The 15,680-nt window shown below is 49.8% G+C and overlaps 1 protein-coding gene across 1 annotated transcript in view; it reads right to left on the bottom strand.

Moving 5' to 3' along the window:
• Nucleotides 1-1,559: 1,559 nt before the first annotated feature.
• Nucleotides 1,560-15,680, bottom strand: part of LOC140396853 (anthrax toxin receptor 1-like) — a 142,347-nt gene continuing 128,226 nt past the window's right edge. The window contains exon 18 of the mRNA XM_072485631.1: nt 1,560-2,176. Within this exon, the coding sequence (XP_072341732.1) occupies nt 1,901-2,176 (276 nt within the window). The 3' untranslated portion in view covers nt 1,560-1,900. The remainder of the gene's footprint in view (nt 2,177-15,680) is intronic.

Raw genomic sequence — 15,680 nt, 5'->3', positions numbered from 1 at the left:
CGCCAAGGGGAAACGTTGCTTCCTGTCTATGCCCCTCATCATTTTATACATCTCAATCATGTCTGGTTTAGCACAGGGCTAAATCGCTGGCTTTGAAAGCAGACCAAGGCACTCCAGCAGTACGGTTTGATTCCCGTACAAGCCTCCCCGAACAGGCGCCGGAATGTGGCGACTAGGGGCTTTTCACAGTAACTTCATTGAAGCCTACTTGTGACAATGAGCGATTTTCATTTCATTTCATTTTCATTTTCATGTCCCCCTCAGTCTCCTCTGCTTTCCATGGAAAACAATCCAATCTCTCTTCATGACTAATTGGAAGGTCTCTGAGTTGAACCTGTCTGTGCGTTTGGCATCAGGACCTTTTTCTAACCAGCATTATTGATTCCACAAGGTTACAAATCCACACGAGCTCCACAATAATTTCAATGCACCCATTTCTCAGGATGCCTGTAACTACGGGCTTTCCACGCTCCCTAATCCCAGGGAACCCTGATTAAGCACAGGAAGTGCCCAGGTTCATGGAATCTTCCAGCAATTGAACCCTTTTCCAGGATGCCCAGTCGGATCCATGTGAAGAAATGGAGGCACAAGGTGATTCTCGCTTCCTCGGGGCATGAGGTGTCTCTGTTTGCCCCCTCTGCCCCAGGGCGAGGGTGGTGGCAGGGCACCCTGCTTCCAGCCGTCGATTCAACAGAACCGTCAAGTGGGGTCTGGAGCTGCGACTGACCTCGGTGAGTGGGGAGGTTGAACCCGCGCACCCACCCGGCACCACCCCAGGGACAACGCCACCCAAGTGCTCCCTCACGCCTCGACCCGCGAGGAGGAAGCTCTGTTCCTGACCTTTTTAAAAAAAGCCAAAGTGGAGAGTGACCACAGCGGTTTTCCAAATGTTGCCGAGCAGGAGGAGGACCAAGTCAGTTCCTGGAGGGATTTGTGGTCACCATACTGCCGGTAGCTGGACAAACTCTGAACAGCTCCAAGCTGGACACTGGCTGAATGAATCCGTGGTGCTTGTATTTACCGCCTCCCCCGTCCACCCCCCCTTCCTTCTATCCTCTTTGACAGAATTTCCTACCTCGCTCCATTCTCCCCGCCCAGCCTGCAAATTCCCAACTCGCGTGGAGCCGCTCTCTCTGACAGGTTGAGGTCAGGGTGAGGGACAGTGGGCGGGGGGGGGGGGGGGGGGGGGGGGGGGGGGGGGGCGGAGACAAACAGCTCTTGCCCGCTTTTCCTTGACCGTGCCCCCGGCAGTGACCTCCTGCCCCAGCCAGAACCTCCACAGTTTGACTCCCCTTCTCCGCCCGCCCCCCCCCCCCCGGCTGAGGCAAGGTGACCCCAAGGGTGGGGCCGAGGCGAGATTGAAAACCGCGGCCAATTAGCTTGGTGCTCCGAGGACCGGCCCCTCAATACCAACATGTCCGGGATGCTAGTTTCTGACTCTTGCAGTGAGAGCGACAAAATCTCCAAGGAACATTGACATCCTCTCCCAGAAATCCATTTGGAGAGAAGTAAGAACGCAAGAATTGACCAGTCAGAATGCAACACAATATGGCCAAAAGTTTGACGTCGAATTTTGACTCCCAGTTTAGTTGCAGAGAGATTCTAAAATGCAATAAGATATATATAAAATGGTAACTGTCGCATATCAATAGATCACACATTTATAAGCAACAACTGATCAAGTTGAAGGCAACGATGACAACCTCGAACCGGCACAAGTTCAAAAGGATACCTGCTGTGTAAGCTGGAGTTTGGTTCGGCGCAGGCGTCCTCCAAGAGGCCGACAAAAAAAAGGAAACAGTCTCCTTCAGGCCGGTTGGGGACCTCGACACAGTATCTCTTTGGCGCCCTTCCCATCTGCTGTTGGAACGAAGGGTTAACCACGGGACTTGCCTGTGGTTTAGAAAGAAGGGCGAGGAGGTGGGCGCGATGGGGGAGGAGCCCGTGTGGGCGGCGGTCCTGGCGGAGGTGGAGGCAGGGTGGAGGTTGGCGACGAGGATGGCGAAGGAGTTGTTGACTGAGTGGGCGACGGCTCAGGCGACGGGGCGGGCGACGCAGGAAGACTTATGCTCGGGCGGTAGATGGGAGGTGGCCCATTGTTCCACGTGTTGTTGTAGATTGGGTAACTGGGTGGCTTTGCGTTGGTCTTTACTCTTGTGAAATTGATGCAGCGACCCTGAGGGTAAAACAGAAAGGCAAGTGGTTACTCAATCCAGTCCGTGTGCCGCACGACAAAAAACCCGATTGGCTGCTCCGACATAATTTTGCCCAAACTTCCAAAAGACGGTTCTCAAATGCATCAAATAAAACAACAACTTATATTTCTATCACCACTTTAGAGGAAGCTGCACTGATTCGTTTAAAGACAAAGTACATGTGCATGAGGAAATGGGCAGCACGGTAGCACAGTGGTTAGCGCAGTTGCTTCACAGCTCCAGGGTCCCGGGTTCGATTCCCGGCTGGGTCACTGTGCGGAGTCTGCACGTTCTCCCCGTGTCTGCGTGGGTTTCCTCCCACAGTCCAAAGATGTGCGGGTTAGGTGGATTGGCCATGCTAATTTGCCCTTAGTGTCCAAAAAAAGGTTAAGTGGGGGTTATGGGGATAGGGTAGATACGTGGGCTTGAATAGGGTGCTCTTTGTAAGGGCTGGTGCAGACCTGATGGGCCGATTGGCCTCCTTCTGCACTGTAGATGCTATGATATGCGGCCAGGTGACCAAACGCTTGATCAGAGGTGTTGGTCTCAAAGGAGGGAAGGCAGGTCGAGAAGCCTGGAGATTCAGGGAGGGAATTCCGGAGCTGAGAGCCCAGGCAACTCAAGGCACTGCCACCAATGGTGCAGCAATTCCAACTGGAATGCAGAAGTGGGAAGGATTAAAGAACGCAGAAATCAGGAAACCTCGCCACTCGGCCCATCCAAATTCTCCGATATTCTAGGTCCTGTGATCTGACCGTCTGTGATATTTCGTATCCCAATTCCACACACCTTGTTGGAGCCGCGCGTCCGGCTAAAATTCCTTCTTGAAGGCTTCACGAGAGTAGAGCCTTGCAAATTATATTCCAGAAGACACCAGCCCCAGCTCTGAGGAAGTCACCTCCGAGAGGGAGCTTCAATTGTGGGCCTCTTGACGATAACACCCCCTCCTGCTTTTTTGTGGACTGGAACATCTCATGTTGCAGCATTTGATTCCCAATGCCTCAAGATGTGTTGTATGTGATTAAATCAGGAAAGTGTCTATTAAATAAACACACCACACACTGCAGCCTTCTTTCCCAAGAATACAGTCAAGGTATTCAGTAACAACCTTGAGGATATTCCTGCAAGGGGCTGGTTTAGCACACTGGGCTAAATCGCTGGCTTTTAAAGCAGACCAAGGCAGGCCAGCAGCACGGTTCAATTCCCGTACCAGCCTCCCCGAACAGGCACCGGAATGTGGCGACTAGGGGCTTTTCACAGTAACTTCATTGAAGCCTACTTGTGACAATAAGTGATTTTCATTTCATTTCAAGGAAAGGTGGATAATTCTCTGCCAGTCTGGTCTACTGGTGTGGACACTACCTTATAAACTGGCCCACGCAGGACATGGGTCATTTAGGAAGACAATTTTGCTGCATCTCGTTAGTGCAACAGTCAATGGAATGCATCATTCACGTCATTCCCAGGATCTTCAGTGCTGACTGGCGTCACACCACTCAACGACACCTTGGATTATCCTTCCGGACACTTGACTCTCCTGTCTCGTTTGGAAAGAGATACAAATAGAATCTGGCCAAGGTGCATCTGCCTAAAAAGGAGACCGCGCTCTCTGTCACAAGGCAGTGGAGGACTTGCCAAATATCACGCAGGAAGGTCGGAGAGACGGTCAGATCAACAAAGCTGTTACAACAAAGGTTTGTTGGGTGAGCAAGAGTCTGTTGGATCAGTGAGTTAGTAACATCGTTGGCTCGGAGTAACTGCTGAGTTCACCAGTAAGAAGAAAAGGATGAGCGAGTTATACTTTGGTCGCATCCATCACAGCCTCAAGACCTCCCAAAGAGCTTTCCAGCCAAATGAAATACTTTTTAACGCGCAGTTATTGTTGGAATGTGTAAATCGAAGCAATCTGTGTCAAACAGCGATGGTGTAAAAGCATGGGTGAATATTTATGGGGATGAGATAGTGACACCAGCAGTCAAAGAAGAGAAGATGGAATTGCCTGCACACCAGAACGATGTCGTCCCCTCGAAGCTCACACTGTAGTATGGTAGAAATGAAGCTTTTTTTTTTGAGGAAACTACGCCGAGTGAGACACGAATCGCTCCGAGGTAATGGGAAACCTTTCCAATCTGGAACAGGCTGCACACTACCCCAAGATAAATCCGAATATTATTCACAGTGGAAACCAAGGTGATGACCAGAACATCTGCTTTAGTGATGGCGATTGAGGGACAAGCATTGGCCAGAATACTGGGTCAGTTCAAGACTTGGGTCAGTGGATGAATATGACCATTGGGTTTCAGACTCCTCTCCCAGACGGACCACCCTCCCTGACGAGCACCCAGGTCAGGGTTTTTATCCAGGCGACATTCCCCGCCCCCAATGATGATGCTCCGCTGTTGAATGGAGGACAGTCTTTGGCCCCCAAGGGGGGAGGTCATAACAGGGTTGAGGTACCCTCAATAATGATGCTTAGAGATTAAACTGTAAAGAAGGCTTTATTAGACTAATAACTATACTACAGCTAGAGACGAGAGCTGACTGTTACACAGACCCGGTCCAAGCCCGGTCTTAAAGGGGACATCACCTTACATGATGATAAGGCAGTAACCGTTCATCACAAGGGTTGTTGTCACTTTTACATCATTGCAATCTTGATGAAGTCAGTCTAACACTGGACTCAGTCCCCTCCTGCTGTCAGATTACAATTACTCCCGTTTACGATAAGAAGAATTCAGTCTGCTTTTCTAACAGTCTGATCTACTTGCCAAGATGCGTGAAGCACCATTTCATTCCCACTCCGTCTCCTCACCGCTGCGTTCAGTTTTATCTGTCACGTGTCCACCTATTTTCCCCAGCCTGCCTCTGTGCCCCTGAAGTCTCTTTGCTATTTATCACTTTGAAGAGGTGCCTTGTATGTCAGGAAGAAAACGTGCATGGTCCTAATAACCTTTCTCTGGGGAGAATAGCTCTGCCCTCCACTCTGAAAAACACTCTCACTCTCTTTTTTCCATCCCTCAGCCAATATTGTCACTCTTCCTGTCACCCCGCCGGCTTCAGTTGTACTGCAAGTCCATTTGTGACACTTTATCAAACACCTTTTGAAAGTCCGTGCGCATAGCGTCAAGCACGGAATCCTCATCGACACTCCCCATTACTCCATCCAATCAAATTGTGCAGCAGTGGCTGGGGGTGGCGCTGGAAGAGGTATTGTGGTGCGAGGCGCTGCGGAGGGTGATCGCCTCGACTTTGTGCGCGAGGTTGGGGCTGACACGGCTGAAGGTGGGATACAGGGCGCACCTCAAACAATCCACAATAAGCCGGCTGTCCGAGGGGGTGGAGGATGTCTGTGAGCGGTGTGGGAGGGCCCCCCGTGGACCACGTACTGATCTTCTGATCCTGCCTGAAGCTGGAAAGGTTTTGGAGGACATATTCAGTCCTATCTCGGGGGTGTTGCAAGTGGATGTGGAGCCCGGTCCCCTGGAAGCCACATTCAGGGTGTCGGACGGGCCAGAGTTGCAGGCGGGAGCGGGGGCAGACATCTTAGCCTTCGCCTCGCCGAACAGTTGTCGGCAGGTCTTGTTGGGGTGGAGGTCAGCTTCTCCTCCCTGTGTCTCGGTGTGGCGGGGGGGAGTTTTTCACCCTGAAGAAGATGACGTTTGCGTTGAGGGGGGTGAGGGAGGGGTTGTGCAATTTCTGGGGTTCGTTCATCATGCACTTTCAGGATTTGGTTACTATGGACCGTTGAGGGATTTTTTTTTCGTTTGTTTGTGGTTGTTTTTGAATTGTGAAAATGTTGAAAAACTGTTGAATAAAAGTACTTGTCAAAAGAAAAATTGATCAGGAACAATTGGCCTTAAACACGTCCATCCCTGCTGGTTGCCATTCACTTCTCTTTTTCTAATTGGTCATGTGTTTTGTGCCTGCACTAGCTCCGCGCTGCCTTGAATAGTTTCCCCCCCGCTAACATGAGGCTGACGGACCTGTAATGAGTGGTTTTATCCCTCTCCCCTTCTGTTCAATAGAGGTGCAACATTTGCTCCGTTCCAAGCCACTGGGACCAGCCTCATAGTCAAGGAGGTCTGATTGATTGTGCAGAGCCCGCACATCCATTTGCAGAGTGCGATTAGCTTGGGAATGACCGAGGACCAGAAGAGAGTGCCTTGAATCGAGACTCTGCTGAACTCCTCCTCCTGGGGGCACCAGTCGGCTGGGTGGAATGGGGTAGCGCCATGTACCCTCTTCCTGCCTTCGCTGTGGTTGTTAGCTGGAGCAGGCAGACCCATTGAGAATGGGAGATAAGTGTCGCGATGGATCTGGGCATTATTCATCAGCAGTTCCCTTCCTCCATCTGATCCTTTCTTGATCACAAGTTTACACATTGTTGGAATTAATGAAAGAGTCGAATTGGACCCCTCCGGAAGGCCGCTGCCTTAGACTCGACATGTATGCTCAAGCTGTCAGGAGTCGCGTCAATGCCAGATTCATCAGTCGCATTCACAAGACAGCCCCGAACGTCACCCAAGCACAACGCAATGCCATCCGCGCTCTCAAGACCAACCGCAGCATCGTCATCAAACCAGCAGACAAAGGAGGGGCCGGGCCACTGTCGTACTGAACAGAACGGACTACTGCAAAGAAGTATACCGACAACTGAACAACCAAGAACACTACATACAGTTACCCGCAGATCCGACCAAGGAACACATCCGCCAACTTAACAGACTGATCAAGACCTTGGATCCAGATCTTCAGAGCACCCTACGTGCTCTCATCCCACGCACTCCCCGCATCGGAGATCTCTACTGCCTCCCGAAAATACATAAGGCCAACACACCAGGCCGCCCTATCGTTTCAGGCAATGGGACCTTGTGTGAGAACCTCTCTGGCTACATCGAGGGCATCTTGAAACCCATCGTACAAGGTACGCCCAGCTTCTGTCGCGACACGACGGACTTCCTGCAGAAACTCAGCACCCATGGACCAGTTGAACCAGGAACATTCCTCGTCACAATGGACGTCTCGGCACTCGACACCAGCATCCCCCATGACGACGGCATTGCTGCAACAGCCTCAGTACTCAACACCGACAACTGCCAATCTCCAGACGCAATTCTGCAACTCATCCGCTTCATTCTGGATCACAATGTCTTCACCTTCGACAACAAGTTCTTCATCCAGACGCACGGAACAGCCATGGGGACCAAATTCGCACCCCAATACGCCAACATCTTCATGCACAAGTTTGAACAGGACCTACTCACTGCACACGACCTTCAACCGACGTTATACACCAGATACATCGATGACATTTTTTTCCTTTGGACCCACGGCGAAGAATCACTGAAACGACTACACGATGACATTAATAAGTTCCATCCAACCATCAGACTCACCATGGACTACTCTCCAAAATCAGTTGCATTCTTGGACACACTCGTCTCCATCAAGGACGGTCACCTCAGCACTTCGCTTTACCGCAAACCCACGGATAACCTCATGATGCTCCATTTCTCCAGCTTCCACCCTAAACACATTAAAGAAGCCATCCCCTATGGACAAGCGCTCCGTATACACAGGATTTGCTCAGACGAGGAGGAGCGTAACAGACATCTACAGACGTTGAAAGATGCCCTCGTACGAACGGGATATGACACTCGACTCATCGATCAACAGTTCCAACGCGCCACAGCGAAAAACCGCACCAACCTCCTCAGAAGACAAACATGGGACACAACCGACAGAATACCCTTCGTCGTCCAGTACTTCCCCGGAGCGGAGAAACTACATCATCTTCTTCACAGCCTTCAACACGTCATTGATGACGATGAACATCTTGCCAAGGTCATCCCCACACCCGCACTACTTGCCTTCAAACAACCGCGCAACCTCAAACAAACCATTGTTTGCAGCAAACTACCCAGTCTTCAGAACAGTGACCACGACACCACACAACCCTGCCATGTCAATCTCTGCAAGACATGCCAGATCATCGACATGGATACCACTATTACACGTGAGAACACCACCCACCAGGTACGCGGTACATACTCGTGCGACTCGGCCAACGTTGTCTACCTCATACGCTGCAGGAAAGGATGTCCCGAAGCGTGGTACATTGGCGAGACCATGCAGACGCTGCTACAACGAATGAATGGACATCGCGCAACAATCACCAGGCAGGAATGTTCCCTTCCAGTCGGGGAACACTTCAGCAGTCAAGGGCATTCAGCCTCTGATCTCCGGGTAAGCGTTCTCCAAGGCGGCCTTCAGGACGCGCGACACTGCAGAATCGCCGAGCAGAAACTTATTGCCAAGTTCCGCACACGAGTGCGGCCTCAACCGGGACCTGGGATTCATGTCGCATTACATTCATCCCCCACCATCTGGCCTGCGAAATCCTACCAACTGTCCTGGCTTGACACAATTCACACCTCTTTATCCTGGGGTTACCCCATCTCTGGATCTGTAAAGATTTAATCACCTGCTAATGGTCGCATTCCAAGCATTGTTTGGCATCTTTGAATTTGTCTATATATGTGTTTCTGGAACATACCTCTTCATTCACCTGAGGAAGGAGCAGCGCTCCGAAAGCTAGTGACATCGAAACAAACCTGTTGGACTTTAACCTGGTGTTGTAAGACTTCGTACTGTGCTCACCCCAGTCCAACGCCGGCATCTCCACATCAGAATTAATGAATGCACAACATGTCATTGCCCGGATAGTCCTGCAGAGGGAGCAGGTGATCCGATTTTCCACAACCAGACATTGGAAATGGAATTAGAATGCGAGGAGATTTTTCCTTTGTTCCATCCCAATTCGGAAATACTTTTGTTTTTGTTCCTGGGATGTGAGCGTTGCTGAGAAGGCCAGTGTGTGCTACCCAGCCTTCACTGAATTTGAGAAGATGGTCATGAGCCACCATCTTGAATTGGCGCAGTGCATCGTGCTGTTTGGAAGGAGGTTCAGGTTGTTTTTAACCCATACTCTTTTTTTCCTCTTGAAACAGGGGGTGGCACTCAAGGTTTAACCATTCTAATTGACAATCAAATAGAGTCGATCGGAACAGGTGCGGGTCACTCGGACCTTCGAGTCTTCTCCGCCATTCAGATCGGTCACTGTTGACGTACCATGTCAAAGTCATTTTCCTGCATTATCCCCATATCCCTGGACGTCTTAAAAACCGGGAATTCTACCTCTGTCTTGAACATTCTCAATGGCTCAGACAATTCCAAACGTTCACTGCGCTCTGGGTGAAGAAATTCCTCCTTATCTCAGTCCGGAATGGCCGGCTCCTTGTTCGGAGACTGTGTCCTCTGGTTCTGCACCCCCCCCCCCCCCCCCCCCCCCCCCCCCCCCCGCCTCAGGTCAAGGGCAACGTTCATCCTTTCGAGCCCCGGAATCATTTTTAAAATACGGTTGAATGAGATCATCTCTTCAAACTCCACAGTGTACAGGCCCAGTCGCCCCACCAGCCTAAACCTTGGTCGCACTCCCTTCCTGACGTAAGGAGACCAGAACTGTGGACAATACAGCATTTATTGCCCATCCCTAATTGCCCTTGAAGGTGGGGGTGAGAGCTGCCTCCTTGAGCCGCTGCAGCCCGTGTGGTGTAGGTCCATCCACAGTGCTCTCAGGGAGGTTTCCAGTCATTTGAAAAGCGCCACAGCTGGGAAAGGCTTCCAATCTGGGCGAACGAGGGTTAACATTAATACAGTACAGTACAGTTGGCCGCTGCCCAATAACTTTGTTTGTGCTGTGCTGGAGTTAAGACTCAGCACAGCGTATGTAGGCAGTGGTCAGACAGTAATTAATGCAAGATGCTGACTGAGTTGCTGACTGACTGCAGGCAGCTTGATGTGATGCTCAGCGGAGACGAATTTGCCAAATCAGCAAGAAACGCAAAGTTCTTTTCCTTGGTCTGAATGCTCATCGAGCCCCGCGCACTGATACAGAAATAACCGCTGGAGCTTTAGAACACGCCTCATTAAAAATAAACATGCACGAGCAACGTTGTAGAACATAAGATGGAGCCCACCACCACTGCCCCCCCCCCCCCCCCCCCCCCCCACAAAACACACTCCTTTTTGATTTGGGGCATGTTGATGTTGTTAGTGAGGGGATGGCCGTGTCTGAGAGGACCGCCTCACACACTGAGCATGGAGACAGTGGTTCCATCGTCATTCATCTGGAACACTTCCAGTGTTTCCAGTCACCAAATAACTTGAGGTCGCGCACACACAGCTGTGGTGCTCCGAGCCAGGCGGAGGGAATGTGCCTGAGGTGGTTGTTTGCACGGTGAACGGGTGTGGGGGGGGGGGGGGGGCCTGCTCCACCAATGACGCGAGTCTTTTGTTTCTGACCGTCTTCAGTCCTCAACGGTTGTCTCCGTTACGGATGGAGCTGGGACACCAAAGCCTCCGTCAAGGGCTTCAGGGCTTCCTGGAAACTTAGATAGGAGCAGGAGTAGACCATTCAGCCCCTCAGGCCTGCTCTGACATTCATTCAGATCATGGCTGACTTGATGGTGGCCTCAAATCCACCTTCTACCCCCCCCCCCCCTTCCCACATAACCATTGTCTCCCTTGTTAGTCAGGAATCTATCTAGCTCCACCTTGAGAATATTCAATGGCCCTGCCTCGACTGCTCTGTGAGGAAGAGAGTTCCAACGATTCACCACCACCCCTCCCACCCCGGAAAAAGATTTCCCACCTCCGTCTTAAACGGGAGACCCCTAATTTTTAAACTACGATCCGTTTGATCTCGCGAGGCGCAACGCCCGTCGGGAATCCCAGGGAAGGCCTCTCCCAGGATCTACCGGCCACGTCCCACTCCAATTCTGGCGGCTCGTGGCAAGTAAATCGTGCCCTGCACATTTGTTCCTTCATCCAATTCGTTTCCGTAACTTAGAAACGCTTGAGGCCAATCCGAAAAAGACCCATTTATGCCAACTCTCTGCTTCCTGTTGGCTAGCCAACCTTCTATCCATGCTACCCATGTCAGTCTACACCATGAGCTCTTACTTTGCACAGTAATATTGGATGTGGAAGCTTGTCAAAAGCTTCCTGGAATTCCAAGAACAGCACATCCATAGATTCTACTAACTCAGAAGCCACTTCTTACAGTCCTGGAGTAGGCCATTCAGCCCAGTGGGTTTATAGAATCCGGGAATCTCTACAGTGCAGAAGGAGGCCATTCGGCCCATCGAGTCTGCACCAGCCCTTCAAATGAGCACTCCAGTATGTCCACTCTCCCTTTGCCTGCAATCCCATAACCTAACCTGCACATCCCGGGAAAACTTGCACGGCCAATCCACCTCCCCCGTACGTCTTTGAACTTTGGGAGGAAGCCGGAGCACTCGGAGGAAACCCACGCAGACACGGAGAGAATGTGCAAACCCCGCAAAGGCAGTGACCCAAGGCAGGAATTGAACCCGGGTCCCTGGCGCTGTGAGGCAGGGGCAGGGGTACTGACCCACTGTGCCGCCCCGTTCCTGCACTTTGTCTCTGGAAATGGACTTGTGTTTCCTGCCACGTCCCTGCTTTTTGCCCACAACCTCATCAGTTCCTTCCCCTCAATTGCCAGCCCAACTCCCTTTTCGAATGATTTATCGAATCCACTGACACCACCTCTTCAAGTCGAGTGTGCCAGCTCTTGACAACTCTGAGCGAAAAGATGTCAAATCCTTTTTGACAGTGATTTGAAATCTGCGACCCCCTGTTTGATGACCCACACACCAGTGGGAACTGCGTAGGTCGACTCGATGAAAACCTTCATATTAAAAACCTTCATTCGGTCACCTCTTCATCGCTGTTTCCGAGAAGACAGTCCCCCCCCCCGCTTTTCTCAGTTCTCCTCAAAACTGAATTCCCTCACTGCTAGGAACATCCTGACTGATCTCCTTTGTAATCTTTCTGAGGCCTTTACACTCTTCCTGAAGCTGGGGGGCCAGAATTCTACCCAATCTTTACGCAATGTAGCTGATTGGGATTTGGCACAACGATGGTATGTGTGTGCCATCAACAAAAAAATATGGCTTTGTGCCACTAAAAGCTGGTCAAAGGACTTATGTCTGAATCCTACACGAGTGGGGTCCAGTTAGCTGCATGAGTTTCCATTGGGTTTTTCGGTGGCAAATCCTCGATGGAACGGGGAGATGTCAACATGAGCAATGAGAGTCTAGCTTTGAGTGAAAATGGAATGAAATTGTCATTCACATTTCTACAGAAATTCTTGTGTCTTGGGCAGTGTTTCGCAATGATTCATGAGGCACCGAAGAGGCGGAAGCAACAGCAAAATAATTTCTGGAAGGTGAGGGTGAAAGATCAGTTCAAGATCTCACTCCCATTTTTCACACCATCCGGGAGTACCAACTCCCGATGGAGCAGTTGTTGTGACTGAAGAATAGCGTGGATGGTTCAGCAAAGAGTGCAGACAACAAGGATGAACCAGCAGAGGGTGTGTGTTGATATAAGACGGGAAGGTTGGCGCAGTAGGAATGCGAAGGGCAAGGGCTTGAGGGACATGACGGTAACTGTGTTGAGGTGAATCCTACGGAGCCAAGGGCACCTGGAGAGGAATATGAGGCCATGGGGAAAGGTTTGTACAAATGAGGACACAGGCTGGAGCGTTCTGAATGGTTTTCCGAGTGGGGAGATTGGCAGGTCAGCCACCGGCAGACCTAAGCGTGGCGACAGAGGCTCTCTCTCCAGAGAGATGCGGCGGAGCTGTCAGGGTGTGGTAACTTCCCAAGATTCCATGTCACTCCATGAGGTGGCAGCTGGGGGTTTGATGGAGTCAAAGGCCCATAAAGGATGTGGCAGCCAATGAGATCGCTTCCTTTTTGAAGCAGGAAGTTCATCGGGGTCTCGATACCAGGCAGGCCATTAGAGATTGCAACAATGATATAAGTAACCTTGAAGGTTGATGGTCTCCATGTAGACGTTGACACTTTGCTTCCAGACGATGAGACTGAAGGGTAATGTCTACGTGATGAAGAAGGTATGACGAGGTGGAAATCTTCAGATTTTACCAAGTAGCCACTGGAGGCACGGTAATGTCTTCACTGCAATAGGATTAAGTGGAGCCAGGCCAGGGCATTGCCATAGCGGTCTTTGTGCCCATCTGTACTGACCAGTTCAGATTAAAAGGTCTACTCAGCACAGACAGATCTTCAAAATAAAACCATGCACTTCCCATGTGTTTGCTGACAGCTGCTTTATTGCCTTTTCTTGAGCTCGATCATGGTTCCTACTCCCTTCCATATGTTCTTCCCCGCTCCCGATTTCCTTCCTTGGGTCTCTGTGGCTGAGAAGACGGGTATTGTGGAACTCAACCCATCCACATTAGCCATGATCTTATTCAAAGGAGGAACATACTCGAGGGGCCAAATGGCCTCCTTCTGCTCCTGTTCCGTCGGTTATCCCTTGGAATTTCTTCTTTCGAGCTCTGGAACAAATCTAAAGTTTTTGTCCGCTGCAGATGGTCATATTGAGATCAATCCTTATGTGGAGCAGGCACCGTCAGATGTCTGTCTGAAATTTTCCTTGCTCCGTTTTCACCCTCTCCGCCTGGTGGAATGCCGGATTGGAAATTGAGGCGACAAAGTCACACAGAGAGAAAGTGAACTCATGCTAATGATCCCCATTTGGATCATTTGTATCTGCACCGGGTAACCAGGAGAAATCAGGAAGAACCCATCGCCGAGATAGACGACCTCGAGGGACCCATGGCTACAGCATGAACAAATTGAAGATGATCGGTACAATGGATGACCAACTCAGCAACTGATGGTATTTAATGAACAAACAATTTGACGGGAATGGATTCCTGGAATTAACTGTGGAAAAAATGGAATATGTTTTGTTAGCAAAACAAAGGCAGTTTAAAGGGATTTATATTTGTATCGGTAAACACTGGAAATACAATGTAGTTTTAAGTGGGTTTAATTTAATGTTTCTGTGCCTGGGAAGGTAAAACCTCTAGTTAGATTCATGCTGGACAAAGGTGTTTGTATGTTGAGGTGTTCGTTTCAATTCCAACTTTGGGGACGATTCTCAGTCCGTGTAAACGTCAGCGAGGACGGCGATGCGGGTGGAAAAACCCCACGAGAATCAGAAAACAATTCAGATCCTGACACTCCGATAAATGTGAGAACATTCCAACTTGTGATTCTATTGTGCTTAGAGAGGGCTACGGCATGAAGAGTAAATGAACCAGCTGTGGTTGCATACCAACCCTGGTCTAGAGGTTTTAGTTTAGCTAGTATGATTGCAGTTGGAAATAGGTAGTGAGAGAGAAGGCAGCCCTCAGCTCAAAGTAGTTGGTTTTAGAAGGCACATCTCTCTCAGCCTTGCTGGAAGTAAAGTCATACCATGGAGCAATGATTCAGAAAACAGACGCCAGAAATCTAAAGTCTAATTAAAGAAACTAAAGAAACAAAGGGAAGTTTCCAAGAAGTCTGAAGTTAACACAACAGAGTAAACTGGAAACCAGAACAGATTACTGTTCAGTGATGTCACAGAGAATTGAAAAGGCATTGGATCGTGAGAGGTCAGAAAGCTATCAGCAGCAGTGTTGAGGTTTGTGAGGAACTGCTACAGTTTGGGCGACATTATTTGAAATAATTGTGGAAATTGGCGGCTGGAGTTTGCATAAAAGCCTTTGAGACAAAGGGAACTTGAAGGGACGGGGGCATGTAAAATCCGAAAGCGAAATCCTGATGGAAGCAGCAGAGGGAAAACATAATTTAAAAGAAGATTTGAAAGTGTGACTTTTGAAGACGCAATTTGAAATCACTGGTGTGAAAGCCGGTGTTCAGTGAGACAAGGTGGCTCAGGGTATAAGAATCATCTGGGGAGGATTCTATGGTGAAATCCACAGACACTCACTTGGGTTCAGGGAGAAATGTGTCTCACCACAGTCACCCTGTGTCCTTAAAAGGGACTTTGTGTGTTAATGAGGTCTCGTTATAGGGTAAGATGACCTTTGCAATCCGTGTTAATCTGAAAATCCGAGAGTAATTATTAAGGTAATGGGGTAATAAAGGAATATTGTATCATAATCCAAATTTTTCGTGCCGACCATGCTGCCTGACTAAACTACAATCTTCTACACTTCCTGGGTCCGTATCCCTCTATTCACATCCGATTCATGTGTTTGTCAAGATGCCCCTTAAATTTATTTTCCTGTTGTTAAAACAAATTAGCGGCCCAGTCTCTCTGCTCCTCCACGTTTTATTACGGTCTTTCAAGACATAGTTCCATTCTGGGATCTTCCCGCCCGGTTGCTACACCAACTGGGATCATAACACTTCCAGACTGCAGACCCTGATGTGTCACGCCGTGAATATGAGCTTCTTAAATTTCTAATTTGTTGGAAGCCCTCAACCCAGTTAACTAATTAATCACAAGGGTTAAGTCGGCCAGGCCGCGAGAACAAGATCAAGCTCAAAATCTACAGTCAGGAAAGAAGGGCTGAATTAT

The sequence above is a fragment of the Scyliorhinus torazame genome, chromosome 20 (genome assembly GCF_047496885.1).
Source record: "Scyliorhinus torazame isolate Kashiwa2021f chromosome 20, sScyTor2.1, whole genome shotgun sequence".
Lineage (NCBI taxonomy): Eukaryota > Metazoa > Chordata > Chondrichthyes > Carcharhiniformes > Scyliorhinidae > Scyliorhinus > Scyliorhinus torazame.
Note: the sequence above shows the minus strand (reverse complement) of the source record. Positions and strands in the feature narration are given on the sequence as shown.